At 43.2% G+C, this 26,931-nt stretch overlaps 1 protein-coding gene across 9 annotated transcripts in view; it reads right to left on the reverse strand.

The window, feature by feature from the left end:
* CEP112 (centrosomal protein 112) overlaps positions 1 to 26,931 on the reverse strand; it is a 490,180-nt gene that overhangs the window by 88,655 nt on the left and 374,594 nt on the right. For 8 of the 9 annotated variants that reach the window (XR_003610708.2, XM_028112476.2, XM_088028176.1 and 5 more), the window contains one exon: positions 10,505 to 10,594. The exons of the other annotated variant lie outside the window; for it this stretch is intronic. Coding sequence is in view for 7 of the 8 variants with exons in the window: in XM_028112476.2 (XP_027968277.1) it covers positions 10,505 to 10,594 (90 nt within the window). In the remaining variant the exon portion in view is untranslated. The remainder of the gene's footprint in view (positions 1 to 10,504; positions 10,595 to 26,931) is intronic. 9 annotated transcript variants of the gene reach the window in all.

The raw sequence follows: 26,931 nt of genomic DNA on the forward strand, positions 1-26,931 counted from the left end.
GAAGAGGAATTGTAAGTAAATGTTAGCTCAGAATACATGATGCCTTCTGAGCGTGACAGGCACAGTAAGTAGTCATCAAACGTTTTTCCCTGTCCCCGTGCTGACTGACTCCCATCCTCTTTTACCATCTCTGTGTTTCTCTCTTCTTGAACTTCCTCTTTTCAGCCATTCACTCAATTCCATGAAGCCAGTGCTCAGCAGCTGCCAGAAAAGTAAGCCTTGGCAGGACACTGCTCAGGGATATATTCTCCTTTCTCTCTTCCTGGGAGACTGTATTCTATTACGCGGGTTAATGCTCGTGATCATTCTTGACCACCAATGTAAAAAGGTGGCATAGAGGAAAACTTGGTTTTAAGCTTTTATTCTTGGGTTTTAAGTGCCTCCATAATTTACTGATTTGCAGTAAATCATTTTTGGAATAAAAAAACAATTAAAAAAACCCACTAAAATTCCAGCCAAAACTACCTTAAAGATAAAATTAAACCACAAGAAGGAAGAATGTATTATCACATTACTTCATTACAGGAGTGCAAGATGAGACCCAGCCCCAGGCAGACACAGGCAGGCTTTGAAGCTGGCAGCCCCAGGTCAGAGCCTTTATGGCCCTCACCCCCTGTCCCCATCGCCCCCCAGTGTTCGCTGCATGGACAAAGAGCCACTTCGACAATGTAGAAAATGCTTTATGGAAAAACACCTGCAATGATGCAGTGGATGCTTTACTGACGCTTGGATTTGATATGTCAGCAAAGCACAGGATTAAAAACATGCCTCCTCTCTCCTCCCCGCAGCACAATCAGCCTGGTGAAGTTAAAAACAAAGGGAATCTCAAGAAAGCCATGATGAAATACAGAGCACATTCATCCCAGAAGAGCTGCTTTGAGTTCTCCTTTAACAACAGCATTGTGATCATTGTGCATAGTTTGTAGTCGAGGTTTTGTGTATAAGTGTTGAGTTGCTTTGCCCCTAAAATCTAGAATTCTACCAGAACTGATTTATAAGGAAAATTTTGATGAGATATATATTTTAACAAAAATACTCATGTCCCTGACACTGTGTTTCAAGTGTTTTTCAGAAAACAGCGGCAAGTATTCAAATAAACTCTCATTGAGAATAAGATGTGGCCAAAATTAAATGTGGTTCCATCCCTCATAACAACACAAATTTTAGAATGATGCATCATACCAGCTGTCTGGGAACAAATGTATTTTGTTGGCATGGGAACAAAAGAATTAGTCTGAATTTTGTAAATAAACTGTGGTTATTAAAATTACTCGAAACAAGCCAGAATAATAACCATTAAACATGAAAAGTCAATAAAAGTCTTTGAATTTTATTTCTGTTGCAATTATTATTCCTGTTTTCATAATGTGCTTTGGGATAAAACATAGTTTTGAGCTGTTAGTACTTTTAAATAGATTTCACTGCAGATGAGTTAGCCAACAGCAGCGAAGACTGTGAAGTTTTAAAATCCATTATGGAAAACAGAAATTAAAGGCTTGGAAATCTGCAAAAGACCAATTCTTCCTCTTAACAATTGTCATTATTATTGCCTCATTGATTTTCTGTCTACATAGCGTCCTCCTCTGTAGGGCTGCCTGTGACTATAGATTTGTTAGTTACTCTTGATGACTGAGGTGGCTTAAAGACAAGCAGTGCTACCCAATGGAAGCTTTAAATATATTGATGTTGCTTCTCCTAATATCCATGCTACTCCCCCACAGATCACTGGGCTTTGTGGGAGGCAAATAAAGTCTTTGGGAATACAAATGATGATTGTTATAAGGGTGGGCCAGGCAGAAACAGCTAAGGCTCTGCCAGATATGGGTAACATGAGCCCAAAGCCACTGATACTAAAGGGATCCAGTTTTATTCTTAAACCTGGGAACCTGGGAAGGAAACTGCAGAATGCTAAGTTTATCTGTAGAGAAAATAAAGGACTTGGCTGGTATCCCTCCTGCTTTGTCCTTCTGAGGGCATCTTGTGGAAGAGATTTGCAAGGAAAATCTGCCCTGATTGGGAGAGGAGCAGAAAGGTGGGCTGCATGACATTTGCCACACCATGGATGAACCCAGGGGACAGCAGGCTGAGAGAAATAATGCAGAGAACTCAGAGGCTCTCATCCCTCTGTGGATTTTTAAAAAGACAGAAAAAAGGCGAACTCAGGGAAACAGGGTGGAATGCTGGGTGCTGGGGGCCGGAGAGTGTGTGGGGGGGCGGAATGTGGAGATGTTGGGTAAAGGGTGAAGACTGGCAGTTGTTAAGATAGTTCCGGGATCTAGCCTACAGGGCGGCGACTATCGTTTGTAAGGCTGTGTTGTCTCCTTGAAATTTGCCATGAGAGTAGATCTTAAGCATTCTTACCACACACGCACACACACCACAGTAACTACATGAGGTGATGGAAGTGTTAATTAACTTAATTGTGGCAATCATTTCACAATGTATATCATATCATCATGTTGTTTTATGTTTGTTTTAAATATATACAATTTTATTTGTCAATTATACCTCAATAAAGGTAGAAAAAATTACTGAGAAAAAAAGGAAAGGTGGGCTGTGTGGGTAGGGTGCTGTCATTCTGCTTTCTCTTGGTTTTCCCCAACCTACAAACTCTTCCGAGAACCCCAGATAAGCCATGAGATAAGCCATGAGAACGTCAATGATCCCTCTCACCCCAGAGGACAATTATACAAGAATATAGTATTTATTCTAACAAAAGCCTAGACAAGAATATGTTCAGAAAGAGTCTACTTAGCATATGGCTAGGGGTGCAGTATAAAGAATCTGGAGTTACTACCCAAGTTTGGTGGCTTTTGGAACTCTTCATTCTCAGACTCCTTGGGGAGATGCTGCTGCTAATCCCCCCTCCCTCCTTCCTGTCTTCCTTCCATGAATCCCCCGGGTGCCACATGGGCCCAGCACGGGGCCGAATGCTGAGTTATAAGGATGAATATGACACAGTCCCAGCTCAGGGGCCCACCCTCAAAGAAGGCAAACATCTACTGAGCGAGTTTGATGGGAAAACCTTTAACAGAGTTTCACAGAAAGTGTTTAAAGAGCACAGATGAAAGAGGGACATGGAGTGGGCAAGAGAGTTTTAAGGATGAGATTCAGGGCAGCAAGGGCTTTACTGAGCAAGTTGGTGTGATGACAAGCCCTGAGGGGAGTGCCTTGAGATGATACATAGGGCCGTTACCCTCAAGGAGCTTAAAGTCTAGTGGGGAACTCTCTTTGGTTTTCACGACGTTAAATTCAGGTGTACAAGATAGTGACTTGACCATTCATGCCTCTAAAACCCTCCTTATTTCCTCCCCTACTTTTTCTTGTCCATTCATCTGCCCGTGGGCCTCTCGTCTCTTGCCTCTCAGTATCACCCTCATCCTGTGGGCTTTGCTAGATTCCCCCATCAAGAGGATCCAGACATGTATACATTCTTCTTGAGTTCTAGTTCAGATTTTCAATTACATGTCTCCAAATGAATGTCTTGCAGCTAGCCTCTCAGACTCGATATCTCGTGCACAATACACTATTCATCAGCCTAGCAATTCAAAGATGTGGTATTATTCTTTTCTTTTGCCCTCTAAGTCTTTGTGTTCGGTGAATTTCAAGTGAGTCTTCACATCTACTCCTTTCTTTCTACTCCCTTTGACAAGACAGAGTTCGAGCCCTCCTGATCTCTTGTGATTTGTGATGTGAATTTTAGTGCTATACCCTCTGAATTCATCTCTTTTCATCCCCTGTTCATCTCATCTTCTGCTACCAGATTAATCTTTCTAAAGTATAAATGCAGTCATAGAACACTACCCAGTTAAAGGGCAAAAATCCTCAGTGGCCGACAACTGCTTTCTGACCAATGATGGATTTCCTTAGCACCGCATCCAAGATTAGCCACCAATGCTCCTAACACATAGCGCAGGGCTTGGTAAAGAACAGGTGATTAACACAGGCTTGTTCTTTTTTTGAATGGATGAAATGAGCCCAGCTAACGCTCTGGTCTTATTCTCCTCTTCACTGATGCTACCCTCTGACCAAGATATTAGTCACTATTCCCTGAACCTTCTGAGCCCGCATTCTGCTTCACATCTTCCCTCTTTCTGTTCCAAACGTCTTTCCTCCCTGCTAATGCCTAGGTCACCTGTCCCCTTGTACTCTATGGACAACAGTAATGACACACCTTTCATCTGCATTATGTTTTATACTTTTTGAAGTATTTCTCACACAGTATCTTGTTTTGATGTTCACATCAATCCTGTGGAAGGGTATTATTACTGACATTTTATGAACCTGATATCCAGAAAGGTTAAGTGACTTGCCCAAGAACACATGACCACAGTGACAAAGATTGACCTAGAAGCAGTGGTGCTTCTCTGTTGGATCATACTAGTCCTTGAAGCCTCTCCTTACTCTCCTCCCCATGTCTTGGTAGGGGTCTCTGGGCCAACCTTTGTTCCCTCCTCAAACACACACAATTATCTGTGACTGTCTTGTTCACTAGATTCTCTCCTAAATTAATTGATGTGGTTAGACAGTGAGCTGCTACAAAGCTGTGATTGAAATGTTAAGTGTGACTGGATTTTATATCCAGTATATATTTGCATATATAATATATATTACATGTAATATATATTACACGATTTAGTTTTTGCACTTTTTAATAATCTTCCAATTTTTTTAGTATAGTTGACACACAATGTTCCATTAGTTTCAGGGGTACAAGATAGTGACTTGACAAGTTTATACATTATGCTATGCTCACCACAAGTGTAGCTACCATCTGTTACCATACAATGCTACTATATTATATTTACTACATTTCTTATGCTGTGCCTTTTATTCCCATGACTTATTCATTCCATAACTGGAAGCCTCTATCTCCCTCCCCCCTGCACCCATTTTGCCCATCCCCCATGCCCCTCCCCATCCCCTGAACAAACCACCAGTTTGTTCTCTGTTATAGGTCTGATTCTGCTTTTTGTTTGTTTATTCATTTGTTTTGTTTTTTTAGGATCCACATAAGTGAAATCATATGGTATTTGTCTTTCTCAGTCTTACTTCACTTAGCATAAAACCCTCTAGGTTCATCCATGTTGTTGCCAATGGCATGATCTCATCACTTTTTATGGCTGTGTAATATTCCACTCTGGGTGTGTGTGTGTGTGTGTGTGTGTGTGTGTGTGTGTACACACACACACATAGAGAGAGCACTTATTCCATTGTATATATTCCATTTGTATATATTTCATATGGATTCCAATTTCTCTCTTCCTTTCTCACATACTCTCTCTTCTCACATATATAAGTCATATTTTCCTTATCCATTCTTCTACTGATTGACACTTACGTTGCTCCTATATCTTGGCTATTGTAAATAATGCTGCAATAAACATAGGGGGGCATTTATCCTTTTGAATTAGTATTTTTGTTTTCTTTAGGTAAATACCCAGAAGTAGAATTACTGCATTATATGGTAATTCTATTTTTAATTGTTTGAGGAACCACACTATTCTCCTGAGTGGCTGCTCTAGTTTGCATTCCCACCAACAGTGCATGAGGGTTCCTTTTTCTCCACATCCTTGCCACACTTGTTATTTCTTGTCTTTTTGCTTCCAGCCATTCTGACAGGTGTGAGGTAATATCTTATTGTGGTCTGATTTGCAGTTCCCTGATGATGAGTGATGTTGAGCATCTTTTCATGTGTCTGATGGCCATCTGGATGTCTTCTTTGGAGAAATGTCTATTCAGGTCCTCTGCCCATTTTTTAATGAGATGGCTTGGGTTATTTTGGTGTTGAGTCGTATAAGTTCTTTATATATTTTGGATGTTAGCCATTATAGGATATATCATTTGCAAATAGCTTTTCCCATTCAGTAGGTTGTCTTTGCTCTATATTTTAAGACAATTTATGAATTACTTGTGTCAGCGCAGTCCAGACCCTTCATGCCTGGGCACACCAGATACGACTGGAACTAAACCAGCTGGCTGCCCCAAAATGCTAGCCATAAAACCAGACAGGCTCTCCAAGGGCAGTCCCAGGCAACAAGATGAGGTAGGGGCCCACGTGCTCCATGAGAAGCTGGCAGAAGTACTACTCTCCCCCGCCACCCCTGCCCCAACCGTTCAGCAAGGACCTGGTACCCTTGAAGATCACAGGCTCCTGAAACCACTGCCTGCCTCCAAGCCCTGCCTGGGGAGGTGGACCCTACCCTTTTACCAGCTAGAGATCTTTCCGTCCCTTGCCCTTGGGGAAGAGGGACAGCAGTACCAATGTGCGTTTTCTTTCTGCATCTTTTGAGTTTGAGCCTCTATGCCAGTTAGAAGAAAAAAAAAACCCTCCTTTAAATTCCATGCCTGGAGTCCCTTTTACACATATGTTCTCTGCTCTACTCGACTGTAAGCTCCTTGAGGACAAGAACTATGACTTATTCATCTTTGTGTCTTCTCAGTACTGATCACTGCCTGGCATAATATGCCTATCAAAAGAATGAAACGTTGTGCAAAAAAAAGTATGACCCTGTGAGTGAAATGCGCAGCATTATGCTTTATTTATTGGATCTTGAAGGTATTGTTTTTTTTACTAACTTATTTAAAATCACCTTCTGAGAAACTGTGTAACCAATGTAATCAAAGCTACTCATACTTTCAAAACTTAAGATACTCAGGTCAAAGGAGGGGTTTTGTCTCATGTATGTTATTGTCAGACATTGTTTGGGGACTTTGTGATAAATATTGCTTTGTATAGTGTTAAAAATACCAAGTAAGATGTTAGACTATTTCTTTTCTTCCCTCTCTTTTCTGTAATTTATCAGACCAAATTATCTTGGCCAGGGCTAGCAAATTACTCAGTGTCATTGCAAACAATGAAATCTTATCTGCTCCCATGAATGAGATTTAGTTTTACACATATCTGAACCTAAGAGATGCGTGGCATTTATCCATTTTACAGAGTGCTCCATATAATGGAAAATAATTTCCTGCGAGTGACCACCTAGCACACAGGTGGGAGCAGTCCTACCCTAGGCCCATCACTACCACGTTAGGGATTCCCTTCCTTTTCTGATGGCTTCGTTTCCTTGCACATTGAGGAAGTTCGCTCAGAGTTCTGATCCCCTTTTCTTGCTCGATCTAATCTAGAATTCGAAATTTATTAACTCCTGGTATGGAGAAAAATAAGGATGATTTTTAAATTACTTTGTTACTTGTGGATTATAGGAAACGTGCTTCTATAGGGCTGACTTAGAAAATTAGTATTCTTCTCATTTTATTTGTGTTATGTTGAAGGTGCATCAGAGCACATTAACCCTTTGGAACTATGGGTGAACAAGCCTTCTTTGGTGACTCCATTGACTGCAGCCCCCGGGGTGAGGGGAGAGGTGATGGCGCGCAGGCAAGGGGTGGACAGCAAGAATACCACCCATCAAGACCTGATGAGAAGCAGCTTTTTGTTTTTAATTAAAAACATAACTTTCAAAATGCCTCATTCATTTTTTGTTTTTATAGACTCAAAACACAGGAATTTTTCTTAAATGAAAAACAGAAACAGTTTAAACTTTTTTTTTTTTAAGCAAGCAAGTTAAAAAAGGAAGGCCAGGAAATTGTCTTTTGTAATTCTGCCAGTCTCAATTTTGATTCTTTGTGCAACGAGTATCAGGATAATAATATTTGGTCGAAAAGAAAGAGAAGAAAGTTCCAAGAAGCTGTTCTGATTATTTGATAGGCTGATGTCAGGCTGGCTACTGGTCCTACAGTTGCTTTGACAGATGCAAAAAAGAAAACGCTACACAACAATTTTGACATTTGAAATATCCTAAGTAAGCTCATCTATAAGGAGACCCTACAAAATGTCCATGGTGATACTTGTAATTATTTTTGACTATTTCCATTAGTGTCACAAGTTGAAAGGGGGCCATGGGTCAAATTTAGATAAAACCAAACTTAAATTAAGGGAAAGATAGAGGAATAGGATTTATTATGTGCCCATTATTTGCTCTTGAGTTTTGCTGAAACAATTGGCATCGAATCCTAGCCACACCCTAGGATCTTGTGGAAAGAATTCAACATTTTATGGTTGCAATGATTACGAAATACTCAGTTTTACCCATGGGTATTTCCTGACATTTCTCTGGTAAACTGTAGCCCTAACAGAAGATATCAGGAATTAGTGCAAGACATAGTCTAAAAAGCCATTGTCACTACAAAGATGAAAGCAACTTTGATGATCAAAAAGAAGTCAATAAAAAAAGACAGAAAATGGCCCCTGAATCCTTCCCTATTGTTCATTTGGGATTTCTTAATTTCCCTACTCTCAATATATTATGGAATTTTCTGTGTGAAGTTTTGCCACGAATTAGAGTGATGTCAACAAAATTCTACCTTAAGTCATATTTTATCACAAATTGGAGGAGCCCCAGGAGGGAGCACCATTTCCTGCCTTTAAGCAGCTGGTCTTCTAGTTCTGAGCATCTCAGACGGAGTGAGCTCAGCCGCCCTTCCGCGACAAGCAGGCATATGTGGGCTGCAGCTGAACACTACGCCGCCGTCCCATGAGCCGTCGTCATCTGCAGCCAAATCTGCTCGGCTGTGGTCGCCTTTGCTCCTTGCTGCGCTCTGCCCACGGAGGGTTAGCGGCATTTGCCACCGTACCAGGTATCTGCAACCATTCGTCACTGCTGTGCAGCCTTTTTATTCACCAGAAATGTCATGGAAGAAGGAAGGGTTCAGAATTCGGATACATCCGGCTTTGAATCCACTTCCACTAGTCACTACTTATGTGAGCTTGGACGAGTTACTCAGCCTCTCCGGGTTTTAGCGTGCCCTCGGTGAAACGAGGATGACAGTCTGGCCCAATGTGGTTATCATCACGACAAGGGAACTACCGTGTGTATCGCATCTCGGACAGTGTCTGTCACCCTCGTGCCTTTGATCGAGTGTAGCTATTATTAAATGTTTCATCCTAGTATCATCTTACATTGTGATCCTGTTATTGACTGTATATTAGGCTCTAGGAAATTCATGTATATCCATGTATGTGCACATACATACATACTCAGGCATATTGTATAAGACATGATATATACATAGATACATGGCATGTATGTTACACAGGATACAGATCGGAGAGTAGGAAGGAATTATGGGAGGTCAAGTCAATTCACTAATAGGTAATATTCAGCATCTACTAGATGCTCACGTTTGCCATTTTGTGCAATCCCCTACCTCAGTTCCTGTTTGTCAACATCTGCAAAGATGAAAAAAGTTTCCCTCTTAGCCGTACTTCAGTGTTTACTCTTCCCACAAGGTCTTAATTATCTAACCTAATGTTTCTACGAGACAACTGAAGTGTGAGAATCTGTCAATACCTATGGCACCTTCCGTGCACAAAGGCTGGTGGCACTTAGGAGAACGTTAGCAACCCTCTACCCAATGGCTGGGGAAAATGCGTTTATCAAAGGTTTCATCAAGACTCACAATCTCTATCGATAACGTTGTTGACTTTTTAGTTTAAGCTGTCAAAATTACCACAAAGAATAATTCACTATAACCAGAAGAACTGGATGAAAATAATCCTGTCATTTAAAAACAAAATAGGTCATTAGCTACCGTCACAGCCAGATTATTCTGGTTATTTTAGACTTATTTCATCAACATAATGGAAAGCGGGGGGAAAAGTAAAGTTCAAAAGAAAATCTGGTTGGGCGCCTGGGTGGCTCAGTTGGTTGAGCGACTGCCTTCGGCTCAGGTCATGATCCTGGAGTCCCGGGATCGAGTCCCGCATCGGGCTCCCTGCTCCGCGGGGAGTCTGCTTCTCCCTCTGACCCTCCCCCCTCTCATGTGCTCTCTCTCTCTCATTCTCGCTCTCTCAAATAAATAAATAAAATCTTAAAAAAAAAAAAGAAAGAAAATCTGGTTTACGTGAGTACGAGGATGTCCATACATCTGCGTGTGATGACGTGGCAGCCACTGCCGGCTGCATACTCAGCATCCATTTCCCCCCTTCTTGGTCCAGGCCATCCTTCCTCTCCTAGTCCCTCACCAGTAGGTGCATCCCGATTGGTCTAGGCTAGTTTGGGCCTCTGAGTCCTCTTGCCAGGGATTGGACAGGCCAGGCTGAGCACGTGACCGGTTCTGGCCAATGAGATGTGAAGGGAGGCATGGGGGGGGCGGCAGTGGTTCTGGGAAAGATCTTCTTACTCTTCAGAAGGGCATTCTGGACACTGCCAGGTCTGCAGGGGATGCTTGGAGCTGCAACAGCCCTTTTGGATTGCTTCTGGGATGAAGCCATCACGGGAGGTGGGGCCACGGGAATGGCAGAGAAGCAGGGCCTGCCCTACCGGCAGAGTTCCCGTCATGGGAGCTAATCAGTCCCCAAGCCGCTTCCGCCAGCTAGGGGTGGGGTATTCTGCTGCTCGCAGCCAGCGCACCCAGGGGCAACCGGAAGTATGGAAGCGGCTTGGCCTGGAGACCGGAAGCCCGCCAACTGGGCCCAGCGGCAGCGGGGAGTGCCTACCTGTTCCTGTGACTCTAGTTCCTTGTGCTGTAGTTTCTTCTCTGTGCATCGCACCTGGTTAGCGCGGTTTTCTAGTTCGTCTTGTAAAGCCTGAAACGGTGTAAGATAAACACCTACATGTTAAAAATTCGCGTCCTCGAAACGAAGTCTTGCCACCTGAACTGGCATTAGAAAGGCCTCGATTCGAGCCATTACTGCTCTTCCTCGGAGCTCAGGCAAACAAAACCAGACTTTTAAGGTGACGCCCAGGTGTTTTCTGCTTTAGGAATAACCAGTATCACAAATGCCAAACAGAAGACAGACACATTAGCAGGTGTCAGTTCTGTTTATAAAAATGTCTCTGATATTCCCAGCACAGAGCCACAAGCAGGCAATGAAGCATAAAGCTATCGCTAATGAATGTAGCTCTCTAGTCCACCTGCAAGGTACGCTGCACTCTGAGAAGTACTGTGACAGCCTAGCAATTGTAATGTCGGACTAACATGATAGGTTTCCAAATTATACTAATAGTAACCTTAAAGGAATTTCTTTATTAAGTCATGAAGGATGGTGTGGAATTTGAGGAGCCAGTAAGAAGTGTACGGAGAGAAGCTCTTTCAGTGGTCAAGTGGCTGCTGGAAACAGAATTCAGGTTAACATGGGAAATTTAGGAACTGTGAGATCCATAATCATCATCGCCTCCATCACAAGAGGGGAAGTCGAAAAGAAATAGAATGCACTCAAACAATCTGACGTAATTATGGATATGATATACAGAAAGTTACAGGGAGAAGGACACATGGCATGGTAACTGCAAAGGTACCAAATAAATGCTCAAAACAAAATTCATTCAATCAAGACAACGGACTTCCTGCTATGTGTCAAGAACTGTGATAGGCACTCGCGATAGAAGAGTAAAAGAAACCAGACAACAAAAAATTCCCTGTTCTCATGAAGCTTATATTACATTGGGGGGTGGACAATAAGCAAATAAGTGTAAGCAGCGGATAAGTGTAGAAGAGAAATAAAGCAGGGCAGGAGAATATTCTGGATTGAGGTCGGGGAAGGTATTGCAATATTAAGCTGGTGGTCCAAGAAGACTTGAGCAAAGACTGGAAGGAGGAGAGAGAGCAAGTCATGGACATCTGCAGACAGAGCCTTCCAAGCAAGGGACACTGTATGTGCAAAGGCCCTGAGGTGGCGTGTTCGATTCAGCATGGAGAGGGGGCACAGGGGGAGCCAAACCATCAGGGACATCGTAGGTGCCAAGTCACATTAAGTCACGCAAAGCCTCAGAGGGCAAATAAAAACTTAGATTTTATTCAGAGGTAGAAGGAAGGCTACCGGAGGGTGTGGGCAAGTGTTGCTTTAGTTGCTATGAGGAATATATGGAAAAGGGGTAAGGGCAGAAGCAGGGAGGCAGGGTAGAGGCATTGAAACATACTGGGGAAGGACGATGGGGAAATGGACCAGGGTGGTGGGTGGTAGCAGTTGGGGGTTTGAAGATAGAGTGCCAGCCCCAAGAGGTGGATGCAGAGCATGGAAATAAAAAGATCCCCAGGATTTTGGCTTGAGCAGGTAGAAGAAGGCAGTTGGGGAAGGCAGGGGAGGGGTCGGAGCAGAACATCTGTTTAGCTTGCGATGCGTTCCGTTAGGTCTGGGATGCCCATTACACATCCAAGCAAAGATGTTGGGCTGCAGCTAGGTATATCTACATACAGATATACACAGTGGTTCCTCACCTTCTCTGAGGTTCTAGATCCAGCAAGCCAGTGTCTGATGGGATGTGGTCACTCCCCACGTGGAAAAAGTATGCTTATAATTCGGTCTTTGATTTCAGGGAGTCTACAGATTGCCTGAAGCCCATCCATGGCTGAACCCCAGGCCAAGAACCACTAATTTAAAAAGTACAAAGGTCTGAGGATGAGGTTAAAAGCTTTAGGGGCTCTTTGATATTACGCCTGACTATAAAATCCCCAATTCAACCAAGTCTGCCAATGAGCTTGAAGGTCTTCTTGTTTACAATTCTGGTATTGTGGTGTGGGAATGTAACTGTTCCTATGTTTGTTGGTCAAGTCGCAGTTTCTTTTTTCCTTTTGGTAGCTACCAATAAATAGGATCGTATCCGCTTCTCCGATGGCATCATCGGGGAGAGGAAGGATTACTGTAGTGGGAAGAATGGAATGTTTGCATGTTTTTTTGTTCCCAGGCTTTCCTGCTCTCCCATCCACCCTCATCCTGCTGTCAGAGTGATCATCTTAAACCGAAATCTAATTATGTTAGTGCCCCAATGAAATGCTTGAAGAAGACTCCAGCGTCCCTGAGATACAGCTCAAAGTCCTGAGTGTCGCTTGCAGGGACCTCTGTCTTCTGGCTCTGGCCAGGCTGAGCCCCGTGAAGCCTCGGAGTCCTGCTGCGGGGCCGTGGCCAGATCAATATCACTGACTGTGTGCGGTTTATTTTTAACCCTCACTGCAATCCTGGGCAGTAGGTGCTGCTTCCTCTGCGTTGGAGAGCACAGAAATGAGGCTCGGCGAGGTTCCATAGCCTGCTCAGGTCCCCATGGCCTGTTCTCAGGCACTGGACTAGAATTTTAAAACACTAACTTCACATTCTGTACATTTTTACTCGCGCTGCCTCCTTCTCCCTCTGTACCTATTTTTCTCTTTTCTTTGCCTGCAAGCTGCCCCACCTGCTCTGCTTGATGGCATCAATCCTGAGAACTAAGAATGGACTCCTCTGGGCTTTTATCCTTCTAGTGCTTCAGAGAATCAGCGTCCGTGTCCGTGCAGAGACATCGGGGCTCTCCCCCGCTCAGGCCTGCAAGCCTAGCACCAGACCAGCTCGACGCCTGGCACACACTTGACGCTGAATTCATGTTTGTGGAAGGAGCTAATAAATATTTGAGCTATCCTCCCTGAGGAAATGTACTTCAATCATCAGGGCTTCCAAACGTCCTGAATGCAGCACATTCAACTAAAGGTTCTTATGTTTCTCGAAACACAGAAGATACAACTATACCTTCCAAATATCTGTATCTAGACATATATATGTATATAGATGACATTATTGTTACATATATTGTCTGCTTTCTGCCACAATAAAAAACACACCACTTCCTGTATTTTTTTTAGTTTTAATTTTTAACTTTACTCTATTTTTTTTAAAGATTTATTTATTTATTGGAGAGAGAGAGAGCACGTGCTCAAGCACATGCACGGTGGGGGGTGAGGGGCAGAGGGAGAGGGAGAGAATCCCCAAGCAGACTCCCCGCTGAGCGCGGAGCCGGACGACCCTGAGATCATGACCTGAGCTCAAACCAAGACTCCGATGTTCAACCGACTGAGCCACCCAGGCGCCCCTAGTTATTTTTATTTCATAGAAGAAAATAAAGGAGATGTGCACCTCCGTTGTCTTAAACAAAACATTGCTCCCTGCCTCCGGTCTCATCTCCCTCCTCCTAGTGCGGCAGCAGACCCTGGGAGCGGCCACACGCAGCGTCCCCTGTCCTCCTCTCTACCCTCTGGGCATCCCCGTCACACCGGCCAGCTGTCCCCTCCACACTCCTGAGTCCGTTTTCATCAGTCACTTGTTCCCTCCCAAAGGCCCAAGCCAGAAGCCAGGTTTCTTCCCCATCCCGTGGCAGTTTTTGGCCCTGTTCATGCCCCGATGTTTTTTCCCTTGAATTGTGAGCGACTAACTCTGCAGAATGAAGCCAGGGCTCAAGGAAGGAGGCTGCTGCGAAAGCGCAGGCCGGACGGGACAGGAAGGCTTGAAGGAGTGGTGGCGGGTGGCAGTGGCGGAATCATGAATGGGGCGTCGAGGGAAAGAGGGCCTTCGAGGTACCACAAGGCTTTGACGCTGGACGACCACAGAATAGACACCGTGAACTACTGGAGGGACAAGGAGCCAGAGCAGTGGGGGCCGGCTGGTTTTTGACAGGTTGAGTTTAAGGTGCTGGTGGGACTTCACAGGGGGCAAGTCCCACCGGGAGGGGGTTCTGAGCAGCGGAGAGGGGTCTCAGACTAGGTGCAAACGGGGCACTTCCTTGGGGCAGTAAGTCGAAAGAGAAGAGGTTCGAGAATCGGACTCCTGGCTCACAGCTCACAGAAGAGCGGGCAGAGGGGGAGGAGGCCAAGGGGGCCGGTGAGAACTTGCGCGGCAGGGGGTGGCTGAGAATTGAGCCTTACGGGACTCTAGCTGAAAGCGTTCCTAACAGGACAGGTCACAGAATTACATCTGATCCTTTCTCCACACTCCACACAGTGAAAAGACTAAGTCAAACATATTTTCTCAATATTATCAAACTAGAAGTGAAATTACACTTGCTTTTTAAAAAGGTACCATTTTTCAAACTCGCTCATAATTTAAAGATGTAAGATGTGACCTTTTGAAGGTTAATCAGAGAAAGCAGTATGTCTAGAAATTACTTTTATTATGTGTTAAATATCAGTTTAAAAAATTGAAAAGTAACCAAATAATATACCACTTTCAAAAAAGTTCAGATGTACTTAGATGAAAGGAAAATGATGGTTTATATTGGCAGCTGTTCCTGGTCTCATATTCTAAAAAATTATTAGGCCATTAGAGTTCCAACCTCAGAATCTGACATAAGGACAGTGTGAAAGTGACCACAATTACTCAATCAGTACAAGAAGGAACATTCTTTCGAGTTGTGGCTTCTTTATTCAAAAGCCTTCAGATCTGACATTTGACACACACACACACACACACACACACACACACACACAATCACAACTTTTGGTTTATTCCTGAGAAAAGCCCATAATAATGAAAGAACAGAATGTCCAACATTGGATCACAAATATAAAACAAAATCCAACTTGCACGGTTAAACTGTTTATTCTGCAAAATTATTCCTTATCTCTCAGCTCTGCTGTGTTAACTTGCATCATTACTGAAAAGGCAGTTCTTTTCTCCCAATTAAACTTGCCTTTAAATGCCACGTAAGTCAGCTTGCTGTAGGAAGCTACACTGTGCCGACTTTCAGAGTGCTTTGTGGTGGTCGGGAAGAAAGAACGACACTTTCCAGAAGAAAAATGTAAATGACATAATAAGCTTTGCAAGGACAATGAGGGTATACCACACTCTTTAAAAGGGAGCATGTTATAAGATAATTTGATTTGTTTGTTTAAAATATGAAAATAATTAGGGCAAATTAAAGTCTGAAAGATTATACATGGCAATGGACTTTGTGGGGTGAGGAGAAGGGCTGGTGGCTAACGTCCCCATTAAATGGCACCTGCGTCAGTACTAGAGCTTGGCTGTTGGTTTGGGGGGAAAGAAAGAGTACTAGAGTTGATGTTATTTTCATAAAATGTATAAACACGATTCAAAGCAAAGCACTCAACTTGTAAAATCATGCATTAAGGACTTATTTGTAGTCTTATTAAACACCAAAGTTTCTCTGGCAGTTCTCAATTAAACAAACATGAAATGATGGCAGATACGTGCCTTTTAATAATGAAAAAATGAAACAAAAGAGTTCGTTTCAATTATAAAGTGGTTAACAAGTTATTTTATGAAGGAAAAAGTCATTGAAAGGGAGAAACCCTGTGCTATAGTGATAAGAAAGAAAGGGGGCATCTGGCTGGCTTAGTCAGAGGAGTGTATGACTCTTGATCTTGGGGTCATGAGTTTGGGCCCCACAGTGGGTGGAGAGACTGCTTAGATAGATGGATAGATAGATCTACAGATGGATAGACAGACAGATAGATAGATGGACAGATGGATAGATAGATAGATAGATAGATAGATAGATAGATAGATAGATAGATAGACAGACAGACAGATAGAGAGAATGTTCCCAGTATACAAGGCATATGACAGAGGCTTTCAGACTTAGTCTTTTGGTGTGACCAGAAGTCTTTCTAGAGATCTGACCTTGCCCTCTCGGCCAGTTCCACAGATGGAGGTGGGGGTGGGCATCCATTCTGGCCCATGAGAGCTATCACCTTGTGATCCTTTTTCAGTAGGCTGTCTGGGCAAGCAAATTTGTCCTCAGCTCATCACCCAGAATATCTGGCCTCCAGGTTCTCACCAGAGACTACCATCTCAAACTCTCTACTTCCCCATCTTTACCAAAACCTCCATTGTGAGAAATTTGGAAAACTACGTTCTAATCAAAATAGAATCAACAGGAAAAAGCTTCCCTCTCCTGAGTCACTTCTGGAAACACTGTCAGCAGAGTGAACTCTTCCATTTTGTTAGGTAGACTGTAGGAGTATGCCTTCCCGCTTTTTAAGAGTTTTCAAACCAGTTCTTACTGACTTGAAATTTAATGCATTTTATGCTTACATTCTGCCTCATCCTGTGTTGCCAAGTTTTGGCAAAATGCCTATGTCTGACTTTTTCACAAATCATCACGAGGCCTACGGGCACATTTTTCTGAGCCTGCCGTACATTGAGGGGCAAAGGGTAAATGGACCCTCTCCTTGGTTCTCTGCCATAGACCGTGTTCTACATGTTCTCTGGGAAGAGGGAATCTTGAATAGTGTAGAGTTCTTTTATTTGAAGAAACTGGGGTAAAGCATATGTAGACCAGAAAGTCATGGATTAAGTTTTGCCCTGTATAAATACAAAATTGGGGTCCTCAAAGTCACTGATTTTGAAGACTTTGGGTGAGGTCTGTGGTCATGAAACGAGGAAGCAGATGAGCCTCTGCTGGGTGAAATGCAGAAGGGGCCTCGTTAGCAGCAAGCTCTGCACAGCCAAGGAGTTTAATAAGCAAAAAAGCCGAGTATTTGTACCAAAGATGCTGCCCAAAACAAGTCCACCTGGCAAACTGTTGAAAATTGATGGGTAGATGGGGGTTCTGCATACTATTCCCCCTACTTTTGTGTATGTTTCAAAGTTTCCATAATGAGGAGCTAAAAAAAAATGTTAAGCTTTTCCTACTTAAAAAACATGAAGTCACCATATCCTTCCTTTCATGAGGTTTGAATTTGCTATCTTACTTCAGAGAAGACATGATTCATTCATCATTCAATGGGTAGGAGAGATATAGAAGGACTTCCCCATGTGTATTCTGAACATAAAGTTAAGGAAGCAAGGAGTGATGTTCATATTTTGACCTAAGGAGAAGATAATTGGAAAGGGAAGGCTTATTTATATTTTTATTAAGATATAATTTACAGACAGTAAAATTCCAGGTTTATTTTTTAATGGAAGTGGTCTGTTTTCTATTTAAAACATGTAAGATGATTTAAAACTTTGTGTCATAAAATATCTATTAAGATTATAAAATCTTGATATAAACCATCATCCCGACTGGTTTGTCTATCAACCGGAAATGACACCTGATCTGTGACTACAGGGAAGAGACACTAATTATGAAGGGGATATACGCGTGACTCTCATTTAAACCTTAATTGCCTTTTTTTTTTGAAGATTTTATTTATTTATTTGACAGAGAGACACAGCGAGAGAGGGAACACAAGCAGGGGGAGTGGGAGAGGGAGAAGCAGGCTTCCCGCAGAACAGGGTGCCCGACGCGGGGCTCAATCCCAGGACGCTGGGATCATGACCTGAGCCGAAGGCAGCCACTTAATGACTGAGCCACCCAGGCGCCCCAAACCTTAATTGCCTTTTTAATAACGCCCACATTTGTGTAAGTAGCATTACTTCGATTCAGTTTACAAACGGTGCCGACATTATTTCTGATGAGTCGGTTTTCTTTGGCATGTCAACAGACACAGAAAGAGCAGATGATTTTCTACTATTGCTAACTGAAAGCTAGGGAAAATGAAAGAAAAGCAACAAAATCTCACTACTTTTATGTCAGATTTATAGACTTTTTTTAAAGCACATCTTGAACAACTGGGATACAGCAGGAAGACCAAGCCCTGTCTCCCAGATGAGGAGATCTAACTCTGGCGGGGGGGAAGATGACACAATGGCAGAGTGACATTTTTCCTGGGTGGTCTCACTGGCTATTTACAGAGGCCACTATAGCTCCTGTCTGATTTTATTTTTTTAATAGGCTAAATCTATTAACAAAAGTAACAAGTCTTCAACTGAAATGCCAGTCAAGATTTCTTTCAAAGTGATTTCTTCATTTAGACCTACCGAGGATGAATAACAAACCATAAGAAAGTTTTATTAGTGATTCTACAGCAATGGAGAACAGGCTCATACTAGAGATCTAAAGAAAACCAGAACCACAGTCACTGCAGAGGCCACTAATGTATTCAAAACACAACAGTATATATATATATATATATATATATATAATTTTATGGCTACATTCAGGTTTTTAATTTTTTTTCACATTCCAAGCAAGCACATTTTTTTTCTTTTTTAACCCTCATAATTCAGTCTCTGGTGATATTGGTATGGAGAAAAGGAGATCTTTGGGGGTGTTAACCCCATACATGTGTTACTCTTCACATCAGGCAAGAATCCTTTCAGGTGGAAAGTTTCTCGTCCTTGTTGCAACAAACCACATGTATAAGAAATTGCACTTGGACGTGAGCCATTGCTATAGTATGTAGCAGGCTACTGATTCAGCATGAAATGCAAAATTATTGTGGCCAGTATGAAAAACAAGAATAGTGTTTTCACCCAAGAAGAAGAAACTTTTATCTAATCTCTCTTCTCTTTTTCTCACTTATTTTCAGGCTTTTAAAATTCCTAAAGAACTTCCTTTAAAAGTCCTAAAAATGCACGTTTAAAAATGTTGGTGTTTCCTGGTCTTAACACAGGTTCTAGGAACAGAAATCATGTTATTCCAAGACTATGACCTGAGGAAGCTGGCATCTCCTGACGCACCTTATGTTTCCCTAGTCACACAAAGACCCTCCTGACCTGACCCATGTCTCCTCTTCAAGTAGCCAGTATTTTTCTACTCAGGAAATCCAAAGCACAGGTTCTTATCTCAGGTAGTAGAAACTGAGGATCAGTTCAAGAACCACAGCTAGGATGTTTCAGGATCCTGGAAGAGGGCAACAGAGTGAAAAGTGTTGACGTCTTGCAGACCACCCCTCTTCTGCAAAAGCCCAGGGAAGAGGGAGCACCCATAAGTCATTCATTTCAATTTCGACTTTCTTACAACGGCTAATCAGTCACACACGTGATCCCTTGAGCCTGCAGCATTCATTCCAACAAACCGTGAAATGTCTCCTCTATTAAAACTGAAGAAGGGATGTGCCGGCTAAGAGAGAAGGCAGATGAAGGAATGGCTACGGGGCTCCCTGCGGAGGTGGCTGGGGGCTGTCATTAACCAAGGGGCGGGGGACAGACGGAGCAGAATTAAAATATATGGAAAGGAAGAGAGAAAATACATTTCTGTGTGAGACAGATTCAGTGGTAATACGATGCCAGTGACGACCATGAGCGAGAGAGAGATCATGAAGGAAGCACTTCGGGGCAGTGAGATCTTGAGTTGGGTGTTAGAGGTGGAGTGCGCACCATGACACCACTGTCCCCTGTCCCGTGGGCAGTGGCCCCCAGCTCCAGCAAGGACCTTCCTGCTGAGGGCCCTAAAGCTCATCTCCACACACATCTCGCATGTCCTCTGGTGCGGTGTCTCCCACTGTCTCTGTGTGCACACAGCTGCTCACCATCATCTCAGACTATCAAGTCCAAGACCAAACTCATGGTGTTCCTCCTCCACCAGCTTCCCTCCCCACTGTCCTGTCCATCAGTGACACAGCCCTCTTTCTGCCACCACCCGGGTTTAAACTCACAGCCCTCCGTGGGCTGTCCCTCTTTCAATTCTCAGTCCCAGTTAGTTGCCCAAGTTCCTTCAATTTCTATTTGAAGGCACTCTTACTTCAGCCTTCATTTTTGCACACTGGGATTCCATATTTTTCCCGGCTGTGAACTCCCTGCAACTCCCTGGAAGACAAATTTTTCTCAAAGACTGTCTTTTTATTGCCATTTTCCATCTCCAAAAACATAAATGCCTGACCCTCTCTTAACCCTGTCAAGGTTAACATTCTTCTGCCTAGTTCCAAATCCCTCCATAGTCTTGCTTACTGTGCTCTGCATACTAACTCAAAGCTAACACGTTAGCTCCCACAGGTCAGGCACTGTGCTAACATGTTAGATCCCACAGGTCAGGTACTGTGCTAACATGTCAGATCCCACAGGTCAGATGCTGTGCTAACATGTCAGCTCCCACAGGTCAGGTACTGTGCTAACATGTCAGGTCCCACAGGTCAGATGCCGTGCTAACATGTCAGATCCCACAGGTCAGATGCTGTGCTAACATGTTAGGTCCCACAGGTCAGATGCTGTGCTAACATGTCAGATCCCACAGGTCAGGTACTGTGCTAACATGTCAGCTCCCACAGGTCAGACGCTGTGCTAACATGTCAGCTCCTACATCAGGCTAGGAGCCTTAAATACTCCACTTCTTTTCACAATAACTTTCTGAGAAGCCTTAGGTGGGAGGCAGCTAAGGCTGGTACAGATTGCTCAAACTTTCCAGCTAGAAAGTCATAAAGAGAGGAAAAGGCCCCAGGTCCGCTGGACCCGGGAGGAGGGAATGGTGCTGCCTGAGCACTGCCTCTCTGCTGCCCCCCCTCCCCTGCCCCACTGCCCTTTGGGCCTCTGTTCCTTTCTTCATCTTATCTAGAATACCTCCAACTGTCTATGCTAATGCTACTTTCCTTCAAAAGCCTTCAATGACTGGAAATGATCTGGGTTTGGTCTGAAGATATTTAGTCTTTAACTTAATGAATCGAAATGTATAGAAGGTAGGAGGAAAAAGAAGTTTCTGTGTCACAGATCCAATAGTAAAAATGATGCCAGTGGTTTGCCTATCAGAGTATGGTGTCACAAAAGAAGGGCATTACGCCCTATTCTGGGTTGAATTACATGCTCTCAAAAAGACATGTTGAAGTCCTAACCTCAGAATCTCAAAAAATGGCTTTATTTGGAAATGGGGTCCTTGAAGATGGAATTAGTTAAGAAGAAGTCATACTGGACTAGAGTAGGCCCCTTAATCCAGTATGACTGGTCTTTCTATATGAAGAAGAAGAGGGAAGAGGTTGGCCATGTGATATCGGAGGCAGAGACTGGACAGAGATGCATCTACAAGCCAAGGACACCAGAGATTGCTGGGAAACACTAGAAGGTAAAGAAGCAAGGGAGGATTCTTCCCTGGAGACTTTAGCATGGCCCTGCTGACACCTTGATTTCAGACATTTAGTCTCTAGAATTGTGAGACGGTAACTTCCTGCTGTTTTAAGCCACTTGGTTTTTGGTCCTTTGTGATGGCAACCCTAGGGAACTCATACACACCAAGGAACTTCCTTTGTCTTACATGTTTTCTCTCTGAAATACTGTAGTGCATGTGCGTACGCACACACCCTGAAGCATACACACATGCATGCACATTCCTTTTGCACTACCTAGTTCTAGACCTCATTTTGTCCACGTAAGGACCAACAGCATTCTCACTGTGTGACAATCTGTAGGCTTGGAGATTTTCTCCAAAGTTGGCATTTGAAGAGTATTACAATTATATGTATTCATTTGCATTTCTATCATTTTGTGTCCATGCTCATATAGGTTATAAAGGCAGTCATTCCAGTAAAACATTGGCGTATTCCTAGACCATGAAAGAGAAGATGCCCAAGACGTGGGGGCAGAGATCCTTAGGTGAGCCTGTTTCCGGCATTCCCACATTCACAGAGGGGATGGAAATTATATATGCCACAGAAAGTATTTTTCTCTTTCTTCCTTTCAACCTTAAGATACTGTGATATCTGGAGCCAATACTTACAAAGAAAGAAGTTTAAAACTTTCTGTTTAAACCACTTAGAATGAGAGGATTTACAAAGATCCTGTTTAATGTTCAGCTGACACATTGTCAAAAACATTTATCATGCAACCTTTTGAAGTTTCTTCCACTCCCTTTCAGTTATTAAAGCTTGGATTGCAGTTAGTTATCAACAACAAAGCATACATGTGATAGTGTTTTTATAGTTAGTCTTTCAGTCTGATTTCTGAACTACTAAGCAAAATTAAATTCTCCTGATGAGAAAAATGATTAGTGACCTAGTTTTCATGCTGAATGAGCAACACAATTGATCTCTGATATCACTTCTGTGGGGACCCAGAAGACTATGGAGGGGGCTTGGAAATTTCACTTAAGTGTTTTATAATGCTTCAAATTTAAGACTCTTCAGATATAAGAACGGGCCACTTTAAGTTAGCCTACAATTCTTTCAGTGCCAATTAGGAAACAGTGACCTACATCACTGAGACTTCTCTGGCAACTCAATCCTAGTATAAATTTCTTCACATTGAGAATAACTCCAGTTCACATTTTCCCAAGAGGAATCAAAACTCTTTCTAAATAATTCCATTGAATAATGTTTTTAAAGTGTAGACAATATATTAGCCCTCATTTGGAAAGCACAAAGTTGGGTAAGACGCAGTCTTACTTTTTAAGGGGCTTACACTATCACAGGAGGTATGCAATAAGGACAAAAAAAGCAGGAGAACAAGAAGTGTCTTAAGCATCGAACTGAGAAAACAAAAGAGAAGAGGGAGGACAGACGAAGGCGTTCAAGGACACCACAAAGAAGCAAGCAGATCAATACAGAATGGGGGACATTCTACAGGACCACGATTTTTCTGTAAGAAGTCGACAGCACAGAGTAAAAAGTGAGAAAGGGTCTGCTTTTAATTGAAAAAGATATAAGGTAAATAAGCACCAAATGTAATGTTTGGATCTTGTCTGGATCCTGATTCAGACCAGTCAACTGCAAAGTGGCATTTTAAACTCAAGTGGGGATACCTGGTTATGAAGTAGGCATTTGATGATCCTAAAAGACAATTGCTAATTTTCTTCGGTATGACAGTGGCCCTGACCGTGTGAGATAATGTCCACGTTTTCGGAGAGGCATTCTGGAACATCCAGGGTAAAACGACATGACATCTGGAATTTGCTTTAAAGTATGTTAGAAAAGAAAATGGGGAGAAAAGATAAAGTACATGCGGCCAGATCTTGATAATTATTGAAGCTGCATGATGATGGATAATTATTGAAGCTGGGTATAGAGTACCATAATCTCTACTTCGGGTAGGAGCGCAAATTTTCAGAATAAAATTTAGAAATATATGTATACAATAAAATGAAATGGCGGGGGCGAGCACGAAATTATCAGGAAAGTCTTCAGGTAGAAAGTGGCACTTGGGGGAAACCTTGAATGATAGCTGCAATTTGGACAGGCAGGTGGGGAAAGGAGAAGAAATGGCTGCCAAAGAAATAGCATTTGCAAAGGTAAATAAGAGGAAAATGGACCTGCAGTCCAAAGGAGCAGCCCCTGGGAAGGCGAGGCGGTCCCGAAAACAGAGTCAAGGTCAGGGCACAGAGGCCTTGAACGCCAGGCTGAGTTTACACTTAATTTGGTGAAGAGGGGATGCACTTTTGTGCCAGGCTTAAACTCATACATAATTACCCCCTAGACACCAATGACACATGTCCCAGGCTTAGCACGTACAAAACTGGACGTTATTATCAGTTCTCCTACTTTCTTCCTCTATCGTCCTACCCACCCTGCCCCTTTGCCTAAACCTATTTATCTCCCTATGTATTCGGAGCTAGATTAATGGAACCCATGTTCCCCCAGTCATCCGAATCAGGAAGCTCAAGGACACGCCTGAATTTTCCCTACCCTTAAACCTCCTGGTGGATCATCTACCTGCCTTCTAACTCTGTCGTCTCCTCTCCAGCACACTGTTACTGTGCCTGCTGATTCTCCTCTGGGCTATGAACGCACTCACAGGCCTCTCCTTTCCAGCTCACTGCTGCCAGAGCAACATCCTGATTGACTTCTCCCCATGTCTACGAACAGCACCAGCATCAGCCACACAACCCAGCCCATTATCTCTAAGGAAAAAGCTCAGGAGGTTTCCTCAAGAACTTGCTTTTATCTCACTTACCCCCCTCCCCCAGAGTCCTGGTTTTCCTCACTAAGCCTTGTGGATTCAATGTCTTCAATACCTTTGCTTGGGTCCACGTGGTGCCATCTCAATTGACATTCTCGGACTGTGTTGTCAGAGCTTGCTCTCTGGTCTCCACTCGCTCCTGGCGGCTCCTATCGGCCTAGTCTCCACAGAGCAGCCAGTTATGACTTCAAAAGGCATATAAGAAGTTATCATGGCATCCCTTCTTCCCCTAGTCCCCTCTGCCACGCGCGATTCGTCAGTAAGTTCTGTTGCCTCTGCCTTACAACATGCACGACTCGCCCCCTTCTCTCTGCCTCTGCTTCCACCAGCCCCATCTGAGCCATGGCCACCTTTCACCTGAAGACTCCCACAGTAGCCTCTGGTCTCCCTTCATCTCCCTCCTACACCTTCTGCACGCCGCAGTCAGCTCGACCCACTCAAGTGTGAATGGCTCTCACCTGCGCACACCTCTCCAGGGGCTTCATGTTACACTTGGAATAATATCCCACCTCCCCCGAGGTGGGTGAGGCCCTCAGGACCACCTGTCCCTCAGACCTCCTGTACGAGCCTCTTTCTTGTCCTCCTGGTCCAGCCACACGCTGGCTTCCTTTTGTTCTTTGAACATCACCAAATTTGTTACCACCTTGAGACTTGTAACTAGCTCTTCCCTTCTTTCAGGACTATTTCCCCATGATCTTCACGTGGTCAACTTCTGTAGCTAGTCTCAGACCATAATCGCTTGCTTGGGGACACCTTTCCTGACCATGCAGCCGAAACTGGACACCGGGTCATCCTTTACAACACCCCACCTAAGGTCTTTGCAGAACACTTATTACCATTTGATCCTTTTCTTCATTATTTTCTGTTTCTCTTTTATTTAGAAGACCCTATGAAGGCCAGGAATGGATCCTGTTTACCACTGAATTTCAGGGACCTAGGACAGAGCTTGGCATATTAGAAGGGGCTCAATAAATACTTGCTGTAGAGTATCTGGTCATGTCCTCCTCTCCTGGAAATATTCCAAAGGTTCGTGCGTAGTCTTCAGGCACTGCCTCTAGCACTCCTGCCTCCTGGTCTGTCTCCGCCATGCACTGCCCTTGCCCACACCTCGTGCTGCAGCAACACTGGCTCTCTGAGTTTGGCACACCTACCATCTTGCTCCCACCATGGGGCTTTACATATTCCTTTCTATCTGGAGCATGATTTTGCCACTTAATACTTAATGATCTCTCTCCACACATTCTTTAGATCCCAGCTTAAACATCACTCTTATAGAGCAACTTCTCCAGTCCGGCCTGCTAGGATGACCTCCCGGAGCACCATGGGCCTCTCTTTGGTAGCTCCAACAGGATCATAATTTTTATATTTATGTCTGTGATTGTTTTATTTGACTGGCATCTGTCTCTTCTTCTAGCCATATTTCCCACGAGGGCAGGGGCTGGTCTTGGCATTGAAGGATTTTAAAGACCACTGTGTTAAAAAGCTCATTCTCCTGTGAAGTGAAATTTACTGACAGTGGGGGCAGAGAAAATGTGAATTATTTCTGAATTCTGGTCTGAAAGTACAATAACAAACACGAACATCTATGCTCCTAAATATGTAGCAAAAATTACATTCATGATGAAATTATGAGACCTTTAACTTGATGATTTATGTTGCTTTTTTAAGATGAAGTTTTAGAGGGGTTCTTGGTTGGCTCACTCAGTAAAGCACGTGACCCTTGATCTTGGGGTCATGAGTTTGAGCCCCACACCGGACGTAGAGCTCACACACACAAAAAAGATGAATGTTTCAGAAGTTTCCAAGTGGATTTTTTTTTTAAGATTGTGTTTCCCATGTGAGTTAAGAGGATGAAAAAGATTAAAACTTTTTTTGAATGACTGGATTAACAACTGCTATTGTCAGGAACGCGTTTTCCCTCAATCACTGTACAGTAGTACATGATATCAGTAGTACGTGATAAATACAAAGAAAAGACCGTAATGTTTCCACGGCTTTCAAATCAGCTTTAGTCGGAGACAATGATGTGCAAGGTGAACCATGATTTCATGAATTAGGTTGGACCCATCACACTTAAAGTAGGGATGCAAACAGTTAAAAAAAAATTTTTTTTAAGCAAACAACAACAAAACCAAAACCAAACCAAACCAAAACAAAACAAAAAAAAAAAACCCAAAAAACCAAGGCTGGTTCTTGGCAGAGCTTAGCCAAAACATATTTTTCAACCTTAACTTTTCATCAAAGACTTTTCTTTACTAATGAATTATGCCTGGAACTAAAACTGGAAGGCCAGCATGGCCCCTTTGAAATGAACCGCCACAAACCAAACACCTACAGCTTCAGATGAGTGTTGTTTCTTTTCAAAATGGATAAAACTCATTTTAGTGCATTACATGGTCAGTATCCTTGAAAAAGATGCGGTCTAGGAAATCCAACGCTCTAAATTAATTTTTTAAAATTCTTTCCTCAGTGACTTATTGCTAGCATGGCTTCTTAGCCCAACTTCTGAATAGCTAAGACCT

This window comes from Eumetopias jubatus, unplaced genomic scaffold (genome assembly GCF_037043125.1).
Source record: "Eumetopias jubatus isolate StellerSeaLion01/CBP00866 unplaced genomic scaffold, mEumJub1_p1.0 scaffold_10, whole genome shotgun sequence".
NCBI lineage: Eukaryota > Metazoa > Chordata > Mammalia > Carnivora > Otariidae > Eumetopias > Eumetopias jubatus.